Source organism: Melanerpes formicivorus, unplaced genomic scaffold (assembly GCF_026170545.1).
Source record: "Melanerpes formicivorus ecotype bairdi unplaced genomic scaffold, bMelFor1.0.p_v2 SCAF_5, whole genome shotgun sequence".
In the NCBI taxonomy this organism is placed as follows: Eukaryota; Metazoa; Chordata; class Aves; order Piciformes; family Picidae; genus Melanerpes; species Melanerpes formicivorus.
The window spans coordinates 21,393,985-21,407,747 of NW_027142357.1; the positions used below are offsets into that span (position 1 = coordinate 21,393,985).

Genomic DNA, 13,763 nt, shown 5'->3' on the forward strand with positions numbered 1-13,763 from the left:
AGATCAGGACAGGAGCCACAACCACTGCACAGATATGTAAGACCACCTTCTTCACCACAAAGTAGCAAGAGCAGAACTGGCTAAGACACAAGAAAGCAACAAGGTTCTTACTAATAGCTTTCTCTTGACTTGCATAGCCAATTCCTTCAGTCAGTATTACAGATGCCCGTTCAAAACGGGCTGAAAGAAGGAGAAGCAAGGCTATTATGTGATCTCTTTGACTAACTGATCACCTCTGCAGGAGCAGAGGCCCACATCTTACTCTGTCAAAAAAGGATAGGTCTTTCTATTTAACATCAAGTTTTAACCAACCACTTATGCGTGAGATTTTCAGACAGACCAGAATTCCATGGCTGCACACATGGAAAAAAATGGAAAAGAAAAAATGGAAGAGGGGGGGATGTGGCACTTAGTCAAGAAAAGAGAAATGGATTAAAAAAAACCCAACATTGATTTCAACCTGCATGTATAGATTGGTTTCTGCTTTTTAATTACTAAAACAATAATCAGATGGCTACACATAACCTAACATAATGGTATACAATTTCTGGGTTTTCACACAAGTTTTAAATTGATATAACATGACATCTCAGCAGAAGCTAATATCTAGTTTATATTGGCAGAAGATGAGATTCAGAACCTTTATGAGTAAATAAATCATATTCAATTGGCATGAATCACTCCAACCACCCTCAAACAAACAGTGATTTACAGCACCAACAGACCTCACCATATGCAAATAATCAAATAAGACTGAGTGACAAAGCTCTCTTTATGCATGTTACAGAGTTTCACAAAATGAATGCACTCTATACATTCAAATTAATATAGAAAAGCAAATGCTAATATTCCAAGAGAGACAGCTTGCCTGATGTATGGACTCCAGGATGTTTCATAGGAAACTGTAGGATGTCATTGGACAGGAAGCATTAAAAACTCCAATCACTGTAACCTTATTTTTTCATATGTGACTTATTATTTATTGGCCCATGTGCACATGTGCAGCAGGCAGGCCTAAAGCTTCAGAAGAGATTCACAGGAACACCAAGAGAAGTTAATACAAGTTTGAAAGAAAAGATCAAATGCAAGTGGTACCTTTGGATTCCAAAGACTACATTTATATATGAAGAATTATTCTAATTAAGCTTTTTGTCCAGAAATCTCTACATAGAACCATATAAACAAGAAGAAGAATTAAGATGCAGTAAAGCTCCTTGGCCCTTCATTCCAACAAGCCTTCCCCAAGACAGATGGCCATCACCATAAACACACAAAACTAAAATCAAACAACAATCCATAACACCACTTTCTTGTTCTAGTCAGTCAGCCAGTTACGCACGGGAATAGAGAAGCAAAAGTCCTTTGGAGATTGCACAGAAAGCACTGGCTATGGAGGACTGAAATCCCCATTACCTTCTCCTTGCTCTGTGAATCACTTCATGGACCACATGGCTGGCAACAACTTTGCTTTGATACCTACATCCTCTATACATGGTTTCTTATCATGCTATGCTGTAATCTGGCATGTTATTTACCAGATAAAGTCATCTTCTTAGTCAATGCACTTGGTTTATTCCCAAATAATTTTTCAGAGAATGGTATCCTGGTATGGATACAGGACTTTGTAGAAAGAAAATGTGAATGCAGCTATGATTTTTTTCCTAGCACTCTGAGGGCTTTACAATTAAAATGACCAACATATCATTTTGCCACTAAACTGAGTAAAATCCTTGATAAAATTAGGATCATCATGAACCAGTATTTCCTGAACCAGTCTCCCAAGACACTGCTGCATTCAGCAGGCCTTCTACTACAGCTGCTTTTACATCTAAACGACATTTTAAAAGCAAAGTTAGGAATCTCTAATGCTCTTACCACTGTGCTTCAGTGAAGGTGCAATGGAAAAGCAGTTCATCTAGAGTTCCTACACATGGAAAAGGGGCAAAAGACTGTTTCCTTTCTATTTCAGCTGCTGTTTCTTCCATCCATATGAGCTGGGTCATGATGGATAAATGTCAAGACAGGCACATCATACATGACCTTGTTCACCACTAACAGCTCTGAAGAAGATGGATAGACACCTTCTGTTCAAGGCAAAGAGAAAAGGGAAGTCAACAAGAGGGCAAATAAAAGATGGAAGCAGATGCAGGACAAGAAAATATTTATGGGGCACACAGAAGAAGAGATGAAGATAAGAAAGATGCATAACAATAAATACTGGAACAAGTGTTAATTTTCATTTAAATGACAGAATGCAAGGGAAATTTATTTTGGGACGGGAATACCACTGTAAAATGAGAAGAGAGAGTTAAGTGTCATATGCTTTGCCCCAAAACAACACATACTATTACAATCATTAATATAGGCAGCTTCCATAGCAGACATGAAACAATTGGAATCCTAAATTGTACTTGTATATTCATACAGCTCTGGTGCTTCAAAGACATGATGGCTGTCACATTTCAAGTTATAAATGCAAGCATGGTAATAAAATGTTATAAACAAACAAAACCACCAAAGAAAAACCCCACCATGACCACCCTCTAGAGAAAAGGATTTAACTACAATGCACTTACAACCAACTGTAAAAGTAGGTGCTTCAAGATAACTTTGCAGTTTTCTGTTCTCACTCGAGTAAGAGATTTGTTATTAATATTTAAAGCTCCAAGCCACTCTGGTGTTATGCCTGAGATATTCCTATCAGAAAACAAGGCAAAACACAAGTAATGCTAGGGTGATGGATACCAAGTGCTACTTTCTCTTCAAAACTTGAAGTCAGCTCTCAATGGAAGAGTAAGTAAGATGAAGTAGTGTTCTCCCATTTCTGTTAGAGCACTTTTCATCTTGACAGCTGAAGGTAAATGCCATGCTCAAGGTTTGAACCCCTACCATGATTCTAGCAATCTATCAGCCCATTTTCATGAAAAATCAACCTGTTCAGAGACATCTTCCCCCTCAAATAAAAGACAAAACACCACCACAAAAAACAAAACCCCACAGAACAAAACTTCCTGAATCACTCTTAAATTAAGAGCCAGGCACGACTGTAAGCTTCTGGAGGCTCATTTTTATCTCTACATTGTTGTCTTGTAACTAGACCCATTTATCAGTACTAGCTGAAAGTCAAGACATCTGCTCCTCAGAAAATTTTGACATTTCTAAATTTCTATTTCATTCCAAATGGAAGAAAGTCAAGAATTTTTCACATTTCCTATAATTTAAAAAAAAAAAAAAAAAAAAAAAAAAAAGTTCCAAGTTAGCATATACAGAAATTCCTCTTATTAGGATATAAGGTGTTTCTTCTGTCCAATATCATATGGTTCCATCATTACATCAAAGTGATACTTTAAAAATACCTCACTTTCTAGACCACTCAGTATTTTATAGCTGCTCTTGAAATATTATTTTTAAATGTAATGTTTTATAAGAGAAAAAAGAAAAAACAATTACTGCATCATTGATATGATACCAGTGTTGTGTATGTATTACTCTGACACACACAAGAACATATATATATAGATTTACAAATATATATACACATATACACACACACATATACATATAAAACCTTCATCAATAGTGATTGCAGAACTAAAGACTGACTTCCCTCAGGTTTTTTTCTAAGACTAATTTACTCTTAAAATAACGAGCACAAAAGGAATACAAGCTTTTCCAGTAAAACATGTGATCACCATTCATAGTATCATAGTATCAGTCAGAGTTGGAAGGGACCACAAGGATCATCTAGTTCCAACCCCCCTGCCATGGGCAGGGATACCCCACACTAGATCAGGCTGGCCAGAGCCTCGTCCAGCCTGGGCTTAAACACCTCCAGGGACGGGGCCTCAACCACCTCCCTGGACAACCCATTCCAGTGCTTCACCACTCTCATGGTGAAGAACCTTCTCCTCACATCCAGCCTGAATCTCCCCACCTCCAGCTTCATTCCATTCCCCCTAGTCCTATCACTACCTGAGATCCTGAGAAGTCCTTCCCCAGCCTTCCTGTAGGCCCCTTCAGATACTGGAAGGCCACAATGAGGTCACCTCAGAGCCTTTTCTTCTCCAGACTGAACAGCCCCAACTCCTTCAGTCTGTCCTCATAGGAAAGGACAGACCTTGTCTTGTGAGAACCTCCTTCTGTGATTTTTTTTTTTCAAAAGCAAAATTATCTTGAAGATATTGCAGGGTGGAGAAAAGTCAACTTTAAGGGAACAAAACTAAAAATCTCCTCAAAATTGCTTGTTATAATCCAATTTAATGCTGCAGGATATTTGAAGTATTGATTGAGTAGGGAACAGAATATGTTTATACCACAGCAACTCAGACTTCATTTCGGGTACACACAACATAATCCCTGGTTTAGGTAGAAGAGGTCTACGTCTGTTTCTTGATTTACATCCCATCTGCTTACATGGCAGACTACAATAAAATCAAGGACCCGTTACACAGCAAGTGGAAAATCCAGATGTTCATTCAACTAAGCGTTATGTGCTCTGCCCTAATTAAGTTTCTCCTGCAGGCTTAGAGTGAACTTCAACCTGATCCTCACCTATTCAGGTTTCCAATGAATGAATCCAATACCACCTGATTTCACCCACCACCCCCAAAATTTCTCAGCTCACTTTTATTTCACATGGATTTAATTTTGTCTATCATGCTGTAAAGTTCAAGGGTTCAGAACAGTGTTCCATGTTTGCGCTGCTCACCTATAAAGTTTCAGCAGTTGGCATATCAAGGCTAATTTCTGCACTTCTTAAGGAACATACCTTGTTTGGATGCCCCCTTCATGACAGCACACCAGGAGTTTGTATTTAGTTATGAAGACCACTGCATTTCAGCAACAGATACATCACACAATCACAACAGAAACAAGCAAAAGGGATAGTACACAACATAATGTACCACTCAAGTCTTCTTTTCACACTACTGACTTTTATGATTAGCAACTTCTTTTGAGTAAGAAGAGTCTCCTTACTTTGCACTGTACAGCACACTATTTCCAGAGAAGCAATTCCTTGCTACCACATGAAGTGTATCTTTCATTTGCCTAGGCAGTTACGCTCATCTGTACTACCTGTCCATCTAGACTGTATTGGTACAAAAGCAGCTTTCATAGTTTAAAGTTGTTTATAAGTACAGAATGTCAAACATGGGAGTGAAGTAGAAGCTGAGAGTGGCCTCTGCTTCCATTCTCTTTTCAGTGAGAGTAAGAGCCCCAGAGACACAGCAACCAACAGCCCCAGTGAAAGTTCCTCCAAAGTGAAGATTTCAGCACCACTTCCTCTCAAGCCTTTTTCTCCTGCTTGCAGAACTAAAGTCCATTAAGTTTAGCTCAGAGGATGGCAATGAGTAGATGTGATGACACTACACATAATAAATAAAAGATCCGCTTTTTCCTCTGGGTCATCCCATTACTGTTAAAAATAGAGCAAGTAGCTTGCTACAATGCGCAGACAAATACTACTGCAAACACAAATTCTCAAACAGCCTCAGAAATATGAGATTTCATGCCAGAAAACACCCTCTGGACACTAACCTTTGTTTTTTGCACCAGTGTAGCTAGATTAATTTTTTTTTAATATAGTACTATAGGTTGTTCTCCCCCTTCTCCCTACAGGAGAAACCAAGACAGGGAAGATATTAAAAAGAAAGCTTTTACTGCACTCACACTGGGAAAAAAATGCAAGTGATTCAGATATATTGCTTTAACCACCCCAGTGTGATCTGTGAGTGCAAAGGTGGCTTTTCATCATTTCAGACCAAACTTTAAAATGCACCATTTATATTATGGTTTAGGTTAATGAATCTGAAAAATACTTCATTAATACAAGGCAGTCTGGAGATCATTAGCAATCTGTTCCTCCCTGTGCAAAAGGTAGCTTGAACTAATAGCTAATATACAAATATATATTTATCTCATATTATAAAATACACGATTCATATTACGCTTTATGGCTCTCATACTTTCTTAGTAATTATACAGTTACCTCCAGAGTTAGAATTTTGTGTTGCTATATCAGTAACAGTTACATGACGCTTCACAATTGCTCAGCAGTATGAAAGCTTACCAACCACAAACCTTGTGATTATGAGAGCTATTAACTACATAGAAGAAAAAAAAAATCATGTGTACTCTCTGCTTTTGGTACAGAAGTCACAGCTTTGTTACAGGTCCACCAGCATGATGAAAACCACCTCTATGATTATAACTGGCTCTACTAAATACTCCAGTTCTCCCATCTCCACCACAATTAGACTGCTTCAGAATAACTGTCCTGGTTTAAGGCTGGACAGATCCTCTATTGCCCTGAAAGGGGCAAAAGAATGACACTTACACAAATGGATTGGATAGTGATGGAAAGCTTAAATGGAAAAGCAATTGGTGTTTTACAGAAATTGCAAAGCATAGTGGCAAAGATATCCTAAAGGTACAGAGTCCCTTACACCACATCCAAAGGCCCCCCAACACTTCCCTTCTCCCCACCTGAGGGTGTACCCAAAATCCCCAGGGCTCTTTCTTCCCCACCCTGCCAGGCTACTCTTAGGCTGGCCAGGTCTGAGAGTTCTACCCCCCCATCCCAGCATCCCACAGAGGCAGAGAGAGAAGAAAGACAAAGCACATGGCTTTGCAGTTAGATTTGTAGGATGCAGGATTTATGGGTAGAAATGTTGTTTCCTGTGTCCACCTCCTGGCTGGACACTGGTGATGTAAGTATGTGGCAGCCTAGGAGGCACTCAGCCTAAACTGCCGCAATAACCGAAAAGGTATCATCCCTGCAAAAAACTGATGGATGCCAAATGATGTAGGAGTTAACCTTCTGAAAGCACCATGTGCTAAAAGGACTTCCTCACAAAGATGTCAGCCTGATGATCAGAAATTTTGCTCACCTTAAACATTAGTGATCTCTCCTCTTCGAACTGATCAGAGACTGACATGTTTCCCTGCTTTTACCTTGGTCAGGATATGGCCAACCCTGCTGCATCCCAAAAAGCTGTACGTGCCCAATGAATGAAGAGAGTCACTAGTGCGGGAGACCACAGAGCAATCAAGGTGTTAAATGAACACCTCCAAGGAACTGCTGATACACACCATACACATCTAACTGTCCACAAGGTGCCAACTATAGTATTAAGCATGCCACTGCATATTTTATAAGGTTACATCACTTACAAAAACTACATATTTTATGCTATAATTTTAACTTCCTTGGTGAAACTCCAAGACCACCTTGAGAGAAGCACAGAGACCTCAAAAACTAATTAACTGTCAAAGTAATGCCGGCATGGGGTGGTTAACAACTGTTGGTAAAAAAGCAAACCAAACCAACAACAACCACCACCAAACAAATAAACCAAAAAATCCCAACTACAAATACAGTCAAGTAACAACTGCTCAGCCCAGAACACCCCTTTTCTCTCTACCCTGTTGACAAACAACAGGGATAGAGCCAAGGGAGCAGATTTATTTCACCAAATACTGTCTACAAAATACTTGGTATGCACTGCTAAGACTCTGGTCAGCAGATACATAGAAAGAGGAAGCATAGCAGCAGCTCTTCTCTTTCTGAGAGAAATTCTTACCAAATGTTTACCAGCAACAGAGACAGAAATAGGAGTAATGAGAAGAGCCACAGGCAATTTGGATCCAACTATGTCATTACAGAAATCCTGGGAAGAAATGAATGAGAGTTTCTAACAGTAACTGAAATTTGCACTCAAAACCCCACTAACAGCAGCTCTGCCCCAGTAACAGGCTCCAGTAATCATTATTGACCTGTCACTGAAACCTTTCCCTCAGCCAACCTGTGGTTTGACTGCCATGCTTCTGTCACTTGGGTATTTTAGAAATATGTTTTAATGGCATACTCTACTGGAGCTCAACACATATTTCCTATTTAACTCCCAATTTTAAGAGTGGCACAAATATGTATCTCCAGGTAAGAACAGCCATTTTGTTGTGATGTATTTACTTGTCTCAGTGGGTGAAGCTCAGACATTGCAAACTTGGGAAACAAAACACGGTTACATAAAGGAAAATACGCATGACAGAGAACTAATAAATAATTTAAAGAAACACAAAAATGCATAGTGAAATAAGGAAGATGCATATTTATTTTAAAGTTATTTACTGCTAATGCTCTATTGTTACTGTTTTTAAAAGTAATAGCTTTTTCAGTTATTTTTTTTTACATCGCCTGTGTATTTCCATAGGAAATTATCACTTTCAAATTCCTATTCCATTTCAACTGAATTAAGCATTTATTAAATAGTAATGAAGCAAAAAAATACCTTACAGGCCATCTTATGAAAAAAGAAATTATTTAAAAAAATAATATAGAAAACAACCAAGAAAGTTACTGTCAGTGAACACACATTACACAGAAATGGATGATACCTGAGTGATCAGATTTCACCTGACACAAGCAACCAAGCAAGAAATCTAAAAATATCACAGCCTACAAACAGGTTTTGATAAAAATAATGATCATTGCCCTACCTAGCCTCCCCAGATGAGGTTTTGAGCTGCTGGAAATGCAAGTTCATACATTCTCTTCCAAATTCTGTATTCTGTCTAGCCTCCTTACTGTTGTAAGAAAGCACCAATATGAGATGTATTAGGGATTATGAAGATCAAATTTGTATTTATACACCACACAGCATAAGCATTTGCAAGGCTTTAATGTACTTCCACCTGAATTACTTTTTACAGATAGAAATATACATATATACGCACACACAGAGTCATTGTATTAGGCAACCTCAATCCACTAGGAATTCTACTGTGTCATCCTAAATTAGAGTCAGCTGAGGTTCCCTTTGAGGCTGAATTATCATTATAAAGGCAAAATGTCATACAAAAGCCATGAATTTCCATACACTCAGTGTCTAGAGTATCTTGACTGATAGTAAATGATGAGGCTGGCTCAGTTTAAATTAACACAGCTGGTGGGCTGTTCCTATGTATAATTGAGCCACCCCTGACCATATGAGCCATTCCACACATTGAGCAATATCAGCTTTATCCTTGAGAACTAGCCCCTCATCAAGGATAGAGGACAATAAAGGCATTGTAAGTCTAATTTGCTTATAAGCCTAGTTTGAAGTAATCTCATTAGATCTGAGCCCAAACTGCTGCTTACAAGGTGAGGGAAAGGATACTGCAACTACAAGTAGGTGAGACACAAGAAATTCAAGCAGATGAGCCAAGTGTAAAGAAAGCAGTAACATCAAACTACTTGACTCAGAAAATTGCTGGGTCGCATCAAAAAGCCAGTTAGTTCTTCTTTTGGACAATTCAGACAACTTGTCCCTTGACACAAATCTCTAACTCAAAGGTGTGTTACCCTCTTGTTTCATGTCCAACAAGCACACCGACTGCAGAATGAACATCATATAACTACACACTCCTTACAGAGGGCTTACTTGGGAGGATAGGAAAGAATACTGCTTCTAAGCAGTGAGCTCTCACACAGTGGGAGAAGGGCTATGCAGTCACATAAAAGAAGGGGAAAAAAATTTATTTGCCTAGGATAACAGATGTTTGTTTATCTTTTTCAGGCCGATCAAAAAACTACACTACTCTGCTATTGGTACAACCAGCTGCAATTTAGCTTTAGCCTATCTTGCCTGCACTAGAACTGGAAAGGATCTGGAGAGACATAAACTGGTATTATTGAGCACTTGCATTATCTGCTTTGTATAGTACAAGAGGGATACGTAATTGTTTACATGCCTTTTAAAAAAAATAATACGACACACAAAATGGATGGATACATGAAAAAGTACATACCCACATTACTGTTGCATTGCTGAACTCCTGCCACATTGCAAAGTACTAGGTAACACCACCTCTACACTTAGCTGTAATAGTTTTCTAAAATGTACTTTGTGTTTAAGGAAGGAGATGAATGAAAAGGAAAGGAAAAGAGAAAAGGTTAAGGTATTTCAGCACCTCATCCATAACAATGATGGCCTGAGTAAATAGATCCACCAAACAGTTATGAAATTATACGTCAGAGTAAAGCTTATTTCAAGAGCATTTATCGTCATCAGATCCAATTTCTGAAGCAATTGAGCATACAGTTAATGTTTTCATCTACTTCATCCTTTCATTCAAGAGTGCTGGTCAAAGAGGGCAGGACAAGGAGATCAACTAAAAGTATTTGAAAAGGAAAAGAAAAAACAAGGAAAAATATTTTCAGAATTGTCTAGCTTCTTTTCTTTACTTGTTTAGTCAGTTCACCAAAGCAGTAGCACAAAAAATCCCAGTAGGATTAACTCTTCACAAACAAGAACTTCACAAATAACTTCACCTGAAGTCCAAACCATAGCTTCCCCTGAATCATATTTTATTGCTGTGGAGATCCATGAAGTTAGTCACCCTTCTTTGCAAGGGGAGTAAAGCCATACAGCTCCAGTAGCCAAACAATCAGCAGCTGTGAAAGAGTCTGAAAATAATGGATATAAAATACATAATCACATTCTTAACACCCTGTGGCTGCTTACCTACCACTAAAAAGTATTAGGTATCTCACCAAATAAAAAACCCAAACAAACCCAACAACAACAACAAAACCAAAACCACACTAATGTTACAAATACTGCAGTACAACCATGGATTAAAAGTAGACCTGAGTTGTTTTTTTCAAATGTATTACAGCATCTGCTTTTTTTTTTCTTTAGTTGCTACCACTGCAAAATCAGGGAAGAGTTACACATCTGCAAAAGTTTGTCCTGGGATGTAGTATAGAACATTATTAATCTACGACTTGAGTCTTGAAAGAAAAAAAATGTTGCTGTTCTAACATACATAAGAATGAAAATGTATCAGTTTAACAGATATTCCACTCTTTCCCCTTCCAGTTCTTCTATAGCTTCATCAATTGAAGTAATTGCAAGTCTTTAATTAATGATGTGCATGAGGCATTTCTGCAGCTTCCAACAAAGAGAAGTCTGACAAAATAAGTTACTAATGAGTAATACTATGGCTTGCTATTTCCTACTATTTAAGTCCAAGACAACCTCCCTGCTTTGATTAGTGGAATGAGGTTCAGTTTCTGTTGCTCAGCCCGCTTTAATAAAATACTCAGTGTGAAAAATTACCATTGTCCCACATTGTGTGGATTAATCTCATACAAAATGGCCTGATTCTCTCTCATCGTGGAGTTCTGCTAACAACAGCTGCATCAGAACTAGCAGAAACATGATTCTAAGTTTAGGCTGAAATTGTCTCCCTAACTGTTCCTCCACCTAAAGACATCCCTGCTGTGATACATATTGCAGTTCAGATGGCAAGAGATGCAATATCACGCACCCATTTTCGGAGCTCAAAAGTACACACTGTACAGACCAGAAAGGGGGGAAGAAAGCCACTAATGATTTGTCATTATCCAAATAACACTTTACACTCAAATTGTAACTATATTGCAGTATTTAACTCAGGATAAGCATTTAACTTTTAATAACCTCAGATTTTCAGACAAATGCAGGTTTCTCAGTCTTTTTCAGTTAATCTGTAAAGCAACACAGCCCACGACAGCTTATTTTTCAAAGCAGGTATGGTCCTCTCAACTGAGTCACGAAAACAGACAAGGTTTTCACAAACCAACATCCCAGGTGCCATATTTTAACCAGGGTTAGAGAATGCTTCGGAGATGTGGAGGGCTACGTGGTAGACCAGCTATTTTATGATTTTAAAAGCATCTTTACAGCCTTCCTTTGGCATGTGGAAACTACCAGACTTCCTTTATCTTCCTTAACTACTCTAATAGCATTGCCTAGGGAGACAGCACTGAAAATACGTAGGTGTTGGCAGAAGGAATCATTCTTTTGTTCTCTGCAGATGGAGGGAACACCACCTTTGTCAGTCAGTGCAGAAGCGTGTGCAAGCAAGCAACCCACTTCACTTCAGCTGCCTCCCGGCGACAGGCGGCCTGCGTTAAATACCTTAAATACCCGTAAGGAAACGTTCACAGAAGACAGGCCAATCAGTAGTTAGACGTCTCGCATTTCAATACACGTTTGTGAAATGTGTGGCTTGAATTCCACAATCTCAAAGAATGGCAAGTTTGGCTAGCAGCACACATTTCCAAATTTACTCGACAGATTGGCTCGGCGATGGACAGCGTCGGGAGCGCTTCTTCACCGATATCCTACGCCCTGGGAGGGCTTGGAGACAGTCCGACAGATGGCAAGGACTGTTCATACCGCTACCACACAAACCGTCCAAGCAGAACTCTGCTCAGCCATACCACAGCGCCCTGCCTTCAGGCTCCCTGGTGCTCATCAGGCTCCCATGCCCACCTGATGCCCAGGTTTAACAGCTACCACCTGCCTTCGGCCGGGACTTGGGTCGAGCCCAGCCCCACGGCCGCGCAGAGGATGGGGCAGCGCGCGCTCTTAGCACCAGCTTTTTCGCCCGACCCTGCAAGGCCCCAGGCAAGCGAGCAGGACCCACCGCAGCCCGTGGGTAGCGACCCGCAGACTGCCAGGTACCGAGTGCCAGAGGACTCCTCTCCCGCCGCCACCAGTGTCAGGCCAGGGCGCCGCGGCCGCCGCAGGTGGAGGGAGGGCTGCGCCCATTCCCGGGGAGACCTCGCCTCCTAGCGCCCGCGCCGGGCCGCGCTGCAGGCAGCGGGAGAGAAGACTCGGCTGACTCCGGTACCCCTTCCACCTTCCCGCAGCGGGCCCGCTACGTGACCGACCGAGGCGGGTAGTGAAAACCTTAAGAACCCAGCAAGGCCAGCCGAGAAGCGGCGGCGGGAGGAGGACGCCGGGCAGTCAAGGTTCATCCGCTGCCCCTCAATGAGCGGACGCTGCAAGCCGCGCGGCCCGCCTGGCCCCGCCAAGCTCGGGGAGGCGCAGGCTGCTCAGCGTTACCTTTCGAAGAGCAGTCGGATCATGAAGATGCAGAAGGCCAGGGGGAAGGCGAGGTAGAGGTCCTCCGCCTGCGGGAAAGCGGCTTCCTCCGTGCTCTGCAGGTCCGCCCAGGTGACGTTGTGCGGCAGCCAGAACCGCTCGTTCCAGAACCATGCGAGGATCCCTGCCATCTTTGCTTTGTCTGCCGCGGCGCCCCCCGCTCCGCCCGCCGGCCTCTCTCGCTGCCGGAAAGGATGATGGAAGCGTGTGTCAACCCCGCTACCGCGGACGAGGCTGCCGAGCGGCGCGGGGCTGTGCTGGCTCCCCACCCCGGCCGCCCGGCGGGGGCAGCAGCCGCCCCGCCTGTCACACGGCCGCCCCGGTCCCCATTGGCTCCCGCCCGCACCCCGCCGCGCGGCTGCTCAGCTGCCCCGGGGCCCGCCGCGCTCGTCAGGCGGTCCCGGAGCTGGCTCTACCGGGTGGCCAGAAGCAACCTTGTCCCGCTTTTCTTCCCCCTCCGAAAAAACTCACTAAACCCTGAACCAGAAATTATGCGGCCCAAATTGCGAGCGGGTACTCACCGCGGCCGAGACTGCGGGCAGCAAGCGTGGTGCACCCGCCTGGGACGCAGTCTTCGCTTCAGCGTCGACTGGGCGTCCAACCGGCCTGGCGGCGACGCGACTACGCGCCTTGTCACACCGCTGTGCTGCCGCGGCCCTCTCTCCCACCGCTCAGACGGGCTGACCCGCCGTGCAGTACTGCCGGGCTCCCGGCAAGCTGTAAAGGCTGTTGCCTGATTTAAATAGGCAGACTGCAGCAACAAGAAGCCCTCCTTTTCTGAACTCTGCACAGCCGCACGGACTGGTATCGGCTTGCTTAGCCTGGCCCTTGCCCGAGTAACCC

General features: G+C 42.1%; 1 protein-coding gene across 2 annotated transcripts in view; it reads right to left on the reverse strand.

Moving 5' to 3' along the window:
* CERS6 (ceramide synthase 6) overlaps positions 1 to 13,181 on the reverse strand; it is a 128,113-nt gene extending 114,932 nt beyond the window's left edge. Inside the window, exon 1 of one of the 2 annotated variants that reach the window (XM_068138691.1) lies at positions 12,882 to 13,181. In XM_068138691.1, the coding sequence (XP_067994792.1) occupies positions 12,882 to 13,051 (170 nt within the window). In that variant the 5' untranslated portion in view covers positions 13,052 to 13,181. The remainder of the gene's footprint in view (positions 1 to 12,881) is intronic. The other variant, XM_068138692.1, reaches the window with a different exon arrangement.
* Positions 13,182 to 13,763: the final 582 nt, after the last annotated feature.